A 12295-nucleotide genomic window follows, 5' to 3' on the forward strand; every position below is an offset into this window, starting at 1 on the left:
AAAAGGTATACACTTGTGACTACATTAAATTGAAACAAAACATATACAGCCCAAAAATAATACATCACATTAATCACTGGACATACAAGAAGGATTATTCATGAAACAAAAACAGAGAAATGAACAGATTTGAGTGGCTAGTGTCCTACACTGATAGATTATTGGGGCAAATCTCAATGTACACCCTCTTGTTTGCAGTCCAAAATGATACTGCTTGGCCCTATCCGTGTCAACCACTAATCAAACACGAAATTTGTATGTGATAATTTAGTACAGTATCAGCACAATGGAAGTAGCATTCTAATAATTTTCCTTTTGTTCCTAGTGCATTTCCATGGATTTTTCATTTTTATATCAGTTCTCGGATTTTTAATGCATGGGGGCTGCCCTTAACTATAATTATTGTGCCTTTTAGGGAGACTCGGGTGTGCTCGGATAATGGGAATAACATTACTTAGTTTTCTCCCATGTATCCGCAAGGTCCTCTTGGCTCCCTTTCCCAAAGCTATGGCTAGTGACAGTAGACTACTGATCTTTCCATATTGAGTTTATGGCCATTGACTTGAGCTAGATGGGCCCCCTCTCTGAATATTCATTTTTTAATTAAATATAATGGTTAGGACCCTTACGTGCATCCATCACCAGCATAATCCTTCGTGAACAATAGTGAGTCTGCATTATGACAAGTGGCATATAAACTTAAGCATGGTTAAGTTAGGTTTATCCACAAGTGTTTGTGATCACTTGTTATAATGCAAGGATGTATTTGCAAGATGAAGGTTTGCTGCTACAGAGAGAAGACGTCAATATGCTCTACTTTTTTCCTCTTGTTGCTTTGTTTATGCTGTCTGGAGGGAATCTACCTACCGTCAAGCAAGAGAATCCCTGGAAGATTCAAATCGAGCTCCTGCAGGGAGGCAGTGGCAACTGGTATCCCAGATTCCTTTCTGGTGAGTACAACTAGAAATGAGCCTGACTGGTTGCCCCATTGAAATTATAATGACTAGGTATTGGCTCTCCACTAGCTGCTTTCATTTGGGAGCATAAATAGGAGCAACATTGCTGCTCACTGAAGACTCCATGAACTTGGGTTGGAGACAACTCTTTTTAACAGAATCAACCAGGTGTGGGGAAGCCTGAGCTTGATGGGAAAAAGCCATGGCTCTCCTGACGCTCTGCTTGCCTTCTCTATTGTTGCTCTTTCCAAGCATAGAGCCCCTGACCAGCCACAAGAAGCCTTATACCAAGGGTGCTCAAAGGAGACCGGAGACTACTGTACCCCTCACCATGAGACTACCTTGATGAACAGCAATTTTAGTGACATTTACTGAACTTCTCAGACTCTGCAGCAGTGACAGAGAAGAGCTGCCAGAGAAGTTGATTGTGGATAAGGAGTTGAGATGCTGTTGATTCGGTCTGAGAAACACAACCTTCTTTGTGCCAAGTTTTATTATCTTTTGCCATTTCTCTGCTGCTCTTTGTTACTAGGGTGGTCCAGACCCAGGGTGACTCAACAGTTGGTTCAGTTTAAGGACATTTATTGTCCACTCAGTGCTGCAGAGGCTCTGTGACAGTAGCCTATTGTGTGCCCATTTGGCCCCCACAAGTTCTGTGTACTTCCACCACATACGTATCCTTCATATGTGTATGAACTCCGAGACTCTATCCCTTTGTCTTGCAGGTACCCATGAACAGTTGTTGTGGTTGATTTGCTTTTTTGCTTCTGTAATCTAATATTTACAAGCACGTTGCTTTGTGTACACCTTAAAGCACCTTAAATAGATACGCATTATCCATAATGTTCATCCACACTGACAGCTTCTGGGAAGGTTTTCAAGCAGTAGCTGTTTGTGAATACCAGATGCTGTTTCCATATTTGCATTGTACTTCATTCATTTCTTGCAGGTTGTACTATGCATTTTCTGAGGTTCACAAAGAATAGAGTTCATGGACGTTTGTATATATTAGAAGCATAGTATAGTGCTTTTATGCTGGGGCCCTAGTCTTACAACTGTTTTGTGTTTTGTAACTGCTCTTATTGTGTCCAATGACCCTTCCGATAGTGGAAGTAGTGGCTCATTGTACCACTACTGTAGACGGAGCACTATGTTTGGTATTGGTTAGTATTGTGGTGTTGTGTGCTTTCAATTTTGATTTGAAATGTTAAGCCTGTAACTATATTTACTATATGAGTTATTAATGAAAGTGTTGCCCAGCACCTTGAGACCCTTACAGCTGCGTAGTCGTGCTTTACAAGTCACCTGATTGATATACAAAACAATATGCTTGGCAGGCCGATTAACACTTTATTGTTGCTTCTCTTGAGTTAAGACTCGGACTCCTCGCCCATAGTAGTCCAGTGAGTCATGAATGCTAAAGTGACCACATACCTTCTGTTGAAGACTAAGCATATCATGTAAATGTTGGCATTTAGCTCGCCAGGACACCAGGTTGGTAGAAGAATAAGCTATTGACTTCTCAGTGGCAAACCACCCACACTATGAAAAGACCCTACCTGTGTGGTGGAGATTTCTTTGACAAAAGTGCATCTGCATGCGTGACTGATGCACTTATTTTCACAACTGAATGCCGAGTGGGCTGCCACGTTAATGTGTGGTGCTTGACGTTTTTTTTACTTCTCAGAAACAAACCTCAGAATCTGAATGTTTGTTTCTGGAAAGTAAGAGAGAAATGTCACCAACACACAGGGTGTTTTCACGCACCACATTAGGGACATTTCTTTGTTTTCCTACCCAGATTGACCATGTTTTGCACAACAGAAGTGGGCAGGGAAATCAGTGGAGGATGACCAACCTTCAATAAGTTGGCGGTATCCACCACTTTGACCACATAACCCTATGGTGGTCAGGCTGCCAGGTCAAGGGTTTTCGACAACTGAGATGGTTGAGGCCCCACCACTGGAAATCTGGCACTTACTGCATCTCTAAATGTGGTAAGGGAAATGCAGTTTTGGGGGAATGAGAAGTCTGCTAATTACAGTTGGAGTTCCCACTTTCCCAAATGCTAAGTGATCCCTTTGTATCTTGCATGCTGATTGATAGTGACTCTGATTTTTATCTTCTTTTTGTGGACCAGTAGCACTGCCCAATAGGCCCTATAATGTTCCACACTCAGGATCTGGACCGACTGTGCCTTTTAAAGATACAGTATGTTCATGCACTAGTAGAGAAGAGATGCATCCCTATTTTAGTAGAGATATTGTTGTTAGGGATGTGTGAAATTAGCATAAGTTGCTTTCACATAATTCCATGAAATGTTGGCAAAATTACGTGAAAATATGAGTATTATGCGAAAGGCAGCTTCATCATTCAGCACTAACTTTTAGTGTGAAATGTGTGTTTGCATTAGTTTTTGATGTGAGAATGCATTATGCACTAAAAAAGTGCAATAAACCAAAAACACTGCGAATAAACACTGCTAGCATTCTATTGTTCTTGTGAGTTCACTATACATTTTTAACGCACATGGAGCAGAGTTACTCAGAATGGCAGAATTTCTGGAAAGTCACGTAAGGGAAACATCCTGTACTCCGCAGTCTCAACAATGACCTTTACAATGCAGTCACTACCCTGGCTGCGACGTTACCACAAGTTACATTAACCTGCAAGTCATTAAAACAACTTGCTGTAATGGGTGCCGTGTTGGACAGGTGTTGGAGTTTTAAGTCCAACACCTTCCCTACTGTTGCTTAGACTGGAGTTCGAATGGTAATTTACCATTCAAAAGTCCAGCGACCCCTAAAGCAAGTCTTTGTGATGGCTTGCGTGGTAAAGCAATGCGTGGTAACGTCGCAGTCAGGGTAGTGACTGCATTGTGAAGGAATGTGTGGAAAATGCATGCGGGGTTCCGACATACAACCATCAGGTATCAATTGTAACAAGAAAGTCCTGAAATTACATGAATTACACCGCCGTAATTTAAATTTTGCCCAGGCCTAATTGCTATTCCATTTTATGCTAACATTTGATTGGGTTAAATCATTTCGAAATACTCTACCTAATTGGTGCTAAAATGATTTTCTTAAGGAGGTTGTGGTGAAGATTTTTCGCAGCTGTGAGCCCCATCCACTCCACCGTCAGAGAAGTCACAAGGCAAAGGAAGATGCCAGAGCCGCATAGTATGGTGAAACCAGCGACATAATATGTTCGGTCTGATTGAGCATCCTGTGGGGAATGAAATACACGTTCACAATGTAGCATCTTGCAGAATAATTATGTTGATTTCATGCATATTTCTCTATAACACGTCTATCAGCTAAGCTAAAGTAACAAAACCAGATACCACAAAACATTACCAATTACAACCCTTCATGTAGTGCAGTTAATAGTGGCAGATGATAGACTCCAGCCTTATCTAAACATGTTTACAAAAGAACATGATAGATTTCTGTTGACCCGTTTGAGATTGGGCATTTTTCATAGGCTCGTTACTTTTCCTGCCCAAAACAACTGGTCAAAGGAGTTGTGTAAATGCCCCTGTGATGATGTGTCCTTTCAATCAACACTATTCACGTCTTGCTTTTCTGTAAATTTTACTCTCACAATAGGTACAGGTGGATTTTGCTAATTTTAAAAAATCGGGGTCTACGACAATGCCGGCCTGCTTTTCTGTTTTTACAAACACTAGGAGAAGAACAGTTGACCGTTTCAATTTGAATATATTTAAAGCTGGTGATAAAATGTAGAAATTCAATCATGATGTAAATTGTGTTTTTAACCTTATTGGATGTGACTTGTAGTGCTATTTTATGGATTTTTAATAATCTAATGTTTGCATATATCGTCTCCAACATTGTATTGTGCTTTTATGATTATTTTATAATCGAATAAAGCTGATTGAATTGAATTGAATTGAAAAATAGTGCAGATTCATTTAGATTTGAAATCAGTTCAAAAAAGCTATTCCTGGTTAATGAGAAAACAGATTACACATTTGTCAGAATATACATGATCATGGATATTTTTTCGATTACTGGATTTACAAAATAGTTTTTAAATGCGAGGATGGGTAAAAGTGTTCTGAATTTATTCCCTCCCCAAAAATATTATTGTCAATCGAAGATGAAAATTCTGTGTCATCCACTTCGAGATTTTATCGTACCTGCAAAAGAGGTTCAACTCAGACTGAAGCGTCCCAGCTTCAGAGATAATCCCGTGAATGGCAGGATGTAAGAATGGGATCAAAGAGAACCTGGTTCTCATCTAGGGGAAGGACAGACAGATCCAAGCTCCACATGGGCAAACTGCATGAACCGGTCGGTACGTTACACAACCAGGAAGGAAATACATACGGAAAGTGTAGGGAGTTTATTTCTCAAACCTGTTTTGTTAGATATGGAAAGACACATGTGTAATAGTAAATACCACAATGTGGCAGATTATCCACTGGTGTAAATCAATGGTTAGCAGCAGTGGAGAGGACATTACAGAGAGTGGCCTTTAGAAATGCAAATGCGACAAGGAAAAAGTATCGATATTTATACCTATGAAAAGCAATACTATCCTAAATGGGGAAGAGAAGGGAAATGTCCGGATATGATGAGTGTGCACTGAATAGAGTTTCTCCAAAGAGATTTGTTTTTAGATTCATAAAATTTTTGTGCATATACACATTTCCATATCATTTGGTAATGCAGATTTTCCAGTAAGTGGAAAATCAATGAGATCACGTTGTGCAAAGTTAGAATATTCTTGGAAAATGTATGGTTGTTGCACATTTACGAGTCTTTGCCTGGAGTTCTGTGTGAATAAGAATATACTTATATCTGTACTATGTTTAAGAGTACACCGTAGGATGTGCATTTCCAACTGTTTCTTGATATCATTAGTGAATCATATTCAAGGATGTGCAGTGCCACATCAAGAGCCAGGACACAGGTAGATGACATAATATATACAATGGGAGATACATAGAGCTAGAGAATGAAAAACAAAAGAAAGTGTGTGCGGTAGAGAGAAACAGAAAGAGAGACAAAATTAAAGAGAAGGAATGTGAAAAAGAGGGAAAGAAAAAGTGAAACGAATGAGAGGAAGAACAGTAAACTGAATGGCATGCTACCAGAATACTCTGGCATATATATCTTCTGACAAAAATATTTTGTCCTAAATGTAAATTTAAAAAAAAATCATCTCGTTGGAGGTTACGTCTGTGGAGTACTTATGACAATGAACATTCAATGGCCAGAAAAGTGTTGGTTGTAAGTGGTACTTTAATAAAGGTGTAATGACTAAAATGCGCCGAATCAAGGGGATGACACATTGCTCCCAAAAAAATTATTCAATGATAAATGTTTTACCTCAGGACTGTTTGGAACATTGACATTGGAAGTCCAGTCAGCGAGCCAGTAGTCTATCGCCACAATGACAGAGTGTTTGACCAGTTTGGAAATAATCATAAGGAAGACCAGGAAAAAGCCTCCGGAGGTGAGGTATCTCCAGCAGGTCTTCCAGGGCATCTTGGTCCTGAGACGCATCACCGTGGACATGTTGTCTTCCTCATCCTCCTCTTCTTCTTCCTCTGTGTGACAGATTTAGACAAAGGAATGAATTCGGCTCCAGCAGTCCAATAAATATTAGCATACTTCACAAAAGAGTGTTTAGTAAACTGTGCCACCCCTTGAGCAGTCATTCATGAAACCGTCTATTTTAAAATACTTTGGAAACATGTCTGACTGGTTCACCACATTGTCCTAACACGTTGTGTCTGTGATTCCAACGTGACAGACCAGGATGACAGCACTGGATTGATATAAAGTGGCTTCCAGAAATAAAGTGCACTCTGACATTGAACACGGCAAAATAGCATACATTGATATATAGTCAGAAGACGTGTTTAAAAGAAAGACCATGTTCTCATTAAAGATCGGTAGCAGCAGAAGTAAAAGCCGTTACGACATGAAGCGCTTTCGTGGATGCTGTGCGCGCGAGAGTTCGGGCCGTGTTACATCTATGATGACTGAGCAGTACAGAGAGGGTTTATAGGCAGACGAAAACTGCTTATTTGTCCCGATGCACTCTCAGCTATGTTTTTATCATTTAAGACACTTCAAAGAGATGTGTTAAATAGACTTATTGCATTTCTAAGAGACCTTCTAACGAGTTACATATATTTATAATTTTCTAGCTATTAAAAGGTGTTTCCTTCGTGAAACAATAAATTGTGTCTGCAACCAAAGGGGGAAGGAATGTTAATCCATTCAAAGAGAAGCTGTAATTCCTCCAGTGCATCTGTGGGCAACATCACTCACAATCTGAAGCCTGGTACGAGGCACGTCATCCCCTAGTGATTGCCCCAAAAGTATTTGTTTGGCGACACCCTCTTTTTAACTGCAATGGATACTGAAACATTTATTTTATGTTGTAACCGGAAACCAGTATTTATTTATTGATGTAAAGTAGCGCCAGGCACATTAAAAAAGTCCAGTCCAGAGCTATCAAAAAATCAATAAAGTTAGAAACATATATCTAGATACAGGACAATTTCTGTTTCATTTCCTATGTTCAGAAAATGACTTACAATCAAACTCCATCGTTTAGCATAAACATAAAAACACACTATGAGTATCTTTCCAAGTAACATGTCAAAGTATCTGCTGTTTTTAACTTCACATTTTTCATAGCAACCAGTGAAATCGTAAATAAATATATGATGGTATTTCACACCTTATTGACCAGGAATTAAGTTACGCATCTCGCTTCAGTCTTTTCTCTATTGCTATCAGAGAATGCATTGAAATATGTCTAGTCTCAATATAAAGAGTGATGTCGAAATCCTAAATTCTCCCTTGTATTTTCTCATGTCTATGTCTATTTCCATGAAACGCTCTAGTTTAATAATATTGAAATCCCTACCTTTATGATATAAAAGGAGAACATTTATTATACATCCATTCAAATGTTTCTGCATCAAATCCTGCATCCCTTTATATGTGTATTCTCAGCGCCAAGAGGATATCATGCTGCAAAAGCTCTATAAAGAAATCTGGCATTTCTTTGATTCCCTTTATTTTAGGATTTGGCCCTGTTGATTGTATCTAAAAATGCAGTTAGCATTTGTATGTACTGATAGCCAGTTTATTATTCTCGAATTTTTGATGGTAATAAATAGGCTGGTGTGAACTATTTGATAAAAAAAACAACCCCCCCCCCCCCCCCCCCCTCTTAGTGCTATTTTAGTCTCGGCAGGTTAGTCGGACAGGGATAGCTACCTGGCGATCCAGTGGCCACGCAAGATTCTTACGAGTTCTCAATAGGTCTCCCTGTGGACACATTTACCTGTTGGGAATGACCTAACAGAACCACACAGCACACACAATACACAAGACTAAACATATACAAACACATACATACAGATATATAGGCAAACAAAAGTGCATTTGGACATCAAATTCAGCATTCGCTATTTTGGGCAAGTTACCTCGAATCAAGGGCCAGATGTACGACCATTCCAAATTGCGATTTGTAATTTGCGCTCAATTGCGAGTCGCAATTTGGAATGTACTACAGTGTCAGAGACACTGATTGTGATTCCCAATGGGGTAGCAAAATGCGAGGCTCATGAATATTAATGAGCCACTCGCAATTTGGGAATGGCTGGCAATCCTAGGGATGGTGGCCTGCTGGGCTGCTGGGCTCAGCAGACCTCCCTTTCTGGGACTGCTTGTCAATAAAGCAGTTTTTTTTAAAATGCAGCTCATTTTCCTTAAGGGAAAACGGACTGCATCTAAAAAAAAAGAAACGTTTTCGTTTAATTTTTTAAGGGTAGGCAGTGGTACCTGGGACCACTGTCTGCACTTAAAAAATATTTTTAGAGGAAGTCACAAAGGGGAAGGGGCAATTGCAGTCGCAAAACATTCAAACATTGCTACAGAGTCGCTATTAGGAAGGGAACGCCCCTTCCTAATAGCAAGTTGCAAAGCACGATTTTAAATAGTCGCAAATTTTTGCAAGTCGCAAAATAGTGTTTGTACATGGTCGTTCTTCTGGCCCTTAGTTACAGATTAGTGCATTTCACAGATGTATTCATTTTTGGGCTTATGCTCCACTTCCGAGATGGAAGTAAAGTAGTCCCTCGCTGGAAAGCAGCCCCACTCTCTTCATGGCATAAAACAAAAACACCCACAACTTCAATTGAGGCAGCTGGGTATTGTCTAGACAAGAAAAATCTGGTGTCCAGTCTGTACATTGCTCAGCAAACTCCAAAAGCCATTCCTAACTCAAGCTCGAGTTGGTGAGAAGACATGGGGGTGCTGGGATACTAAATGATTGGCACAACACTCTGACCCAGCCATTTAGTGTTGCATATCCCAGCAGCCCCTACTCTTCCCTGTGGTGCTTGTTTGTGATGCCCAGTCTGACAAAAGCAGGCCCGGTCAGGGCTGGCTTTAACACTGGTGCGACAATGTTTGTTGGCGCCCCCCCAATGACCACCTCTACCACGGATTTCCTCACTATCACCTTTTAACAGTGCCCCTCAAGTCTCCATAACCACTGTCTCTCAGATTAATGTCATTATACAGCACCACTCATACCAGTGTAAGGTATCAGAGCCCTTTACATCACACACACATTGCACAGAGACAATCATATGTGATTAAATCAGTGTGTAGGAAATGTTACATCAGACAGGACTACAAGGTGTAGTGTATGAGTGACATGTCATCGATACTGGTAGGAAATATAATTTAAGACTAAGAGTCCTTATTCTGAAATAACACAAATTCTGAATTTAAAACATAACATCATTGTTAGGGGTTCTCTTTAACATAAGAATTGTTTTCTACCCAAATGAACCCTTTTGGCAAGGTTAGGATAATGAAAGACTGGGCAAAAAACCATATAGCTCTAACATATACCTTGCAGTATACATGCAGCTCTTTGATGACAGTTAATAGCTCAATGTTCTATATTAGGATTTAGACTTATAAACGACAAGTAACAGAAGGAGCTCTCTTACAGAAGGAGTAACCCATTGACCTATTTAGATTATATGCACTTTGTTATCTACATGGTACACGTTCTTAGCGGCAGGCATTTTAAACTTCTGCGCTACCTTAGGATGAGTCAAAGCTTCCATTAGCATTCTGCAGCACACATAGAAAGAGGAAAAAGCCTCTTGTGATTGTTTGTGTGCAGGAAGGTTTACCTTCTTGAACAAAAATTTTCATCCCTGCAACACAGGCACCCTTGCACCATGGTACAAAGGTGCCTGCATTGGCGCACGTCAGCCCATGGTGCGCCGCTGTAGGGGAAAAGGACAGGATTGAGCCGTATCTCATAGATACAGCGCATTCCTGCCCTTTTCTTTTGCTGTACAGTGCATTAGGAAGGCCTGTGGTACTGCCCTACGGCAAAACCTCATAAATGAGGCCCGAGCTTCTTGTGGCATGAACATACGCAGCAAAGCAGCAGGTGCAAAGGTGCAAACAGTGCAAGATTTTGCATCTGTGTGTGAAATGGCAGTTTTTAACACAAGAACTGGCACTGCATCAGGCCACTGAGACATTAAGAAATTTTATAAAATGTAATTCATTGATTAATTTATCTTTATATTCGTTGTGTAGACCTTCATTCTATAGCCTGAATGCGCCTTATTAACCAAGTGTATCTGTAGATTAGGGACACTTTTAGGTGTTTCGAGCCCATATACCTATCTTCTTCTCGCATTTCCGTATCTAATGTGTGGGTTACCTTAATTTCACAAGTCCTGGCTTTTATTCAAACCCTCGCAGCAGTCCAGGTTGTGCCCGTGAACTTGATTGAAAGAGAGGTTAACTTTAATCACTGTTGAAAATGTGCATGTTTTTGTCCAGCACAAGTACAACCTCACCAATCAGTAGAGCATCACTTTATACATAAAATTTCCTGACCTGTTGGTTCTGCCAATTGTTGCATTTTGTTAAGAGAAAAGTGGATTGCCATACCTAACCTACCTACCATACCACCGTAATACACCTCCCTATCAAACCTAACCTAACATAACATCTACAATCTGTAAGTACCATACTTAACCTGCTTTGCCTAACCTACCATAACTAAGCTACCATACCTAACTTATCACATCGACTCTACCTGCCATACTAAACCTATCATACCAAATTTAACATAACATACCACCCATCATATCTATCTACAGTAGCTTCCAAATATACCTACCATATATGTTTACCCACCATACCATATCTATCATAAACTACCTATCATAAGTAACCTGCAAGACTTATCTACCTACCAATAATACTTTGCCTACCATAACATACCAACCTACACTACCATCACTAACCTACCATAACTACATACCGTATCTAACCTACTATACCTAACCTACCTACCATATCTAACCGACCATACTTACCTACTTAGGTATGGTAGGTTAGATACTATATCTAACCTACGATACGCAACCTACATTGACCCCCTGCATTTGTAAATTTTATGCCAGCACTGAGGTAGTGTTTTTTTATAATTAGGGGAGGTTATTCCAGTAGCACGTCAAATAATGGCTTGAGGTATTGCAGTCGATAGCAGAATGCAGTTGTTCTAAATCGAGGAGTCCCTAAAAAAAGCCTAAGGAATGGCATTCTGCATCGAGGCAGTGCTGATTGAATCTTTTGAAAGCCATGAACATGTGGATGACATTGCTTCTTTAAAAAACAGAGAAATGCAAGCTTATTGAGTTTCCAGCTAATTTTTTCGTATTGAACATTTTGTTTAGATCTTTCTTAGAGAGAACCATTGAGTTATATGTATTACCCATGCTAGAAATGGGATTCCTGGTTGGCTGAGGTAGGCACCCAGATCAGTCAGGAACCACCTCTCTCGTCGGGGTAAGCTAGATAGCACACAGGCACTACAGTGGCAGGTCTGATGCATGTTTGAAAGGCTACTTCTGCGGTGGCACAATGAGTACTGTACTCCCACTAGTAGCATTTGAGGTACAGGCCCTGGGAATATGGTATACCACGTAACAAGGGACTTACCAATACAACAAATATGCCAACCAGGTGTATACCAGTGTCATTATGTTTAGGGGGAAACAGATGCACTTTAGCACTAGTAAAAATTGGTAAAGTGCTCAGAGTCTTCAGACCAACAAAAAGAGTATAGAAAAAGAGGAGGAGGGAAGCAAAAAGTGTGGGGTGACCCTCAGAGAGGGACATTTTCTATCAATCATAGTTGCGTCGTTCTTGCACCATGCAATGTGGTAAATGCGGAACAAAGGGACCAGATGGGCAAATCCCCACAAATAGGGACAATCATGGACAGAGTGTGGTGAT

The 12295-nt window shown here is 40.2% G+C and overlaps 1 protein-coding gene across 5 annotated transcripts in view; it reads right to left on the reverse strand.

The window, feature by feature from the left end:
- Positions 1-12295, reverse strand: part of ABCC9 (ATP binding cassette subfamily C member 9) — a 947014-nt gene that overhangs the window by 370149 nt on the left and 564570 nt on the right. For all 5 annotated transcript variants that reach the window (XM_085652729.1, XM_085652730.1, XM_085652727.1 and 2 more), the window contains 2 exons: positions 6317-6537; positions 4018-4184 (listed from right to left, as the gene is read on the reverse strand). In XM_085652729.1, coding sequence (XP_085508855.1) covers positions 4018-4184; positions 6317-6537 — 388 coding nt within the window. The remainder of the gene's footprint in view (positions 1-4017; positions 4185-6316; positions 6538-12295) is intronic.

Source organism: Triturus cristatus, chromosome 4_1, assembly GCF_964204655.1.
Source record: "Triturus cristatus chromosome 4_1, aTriCri1.1, whole genome shotgun sequence".
Taxonomy (NCBI): Eukaryota; Metazoa; Chordata; class Amphibia; order Caudata; family Salamandridae; genus Triturus; species Triturus cristatus.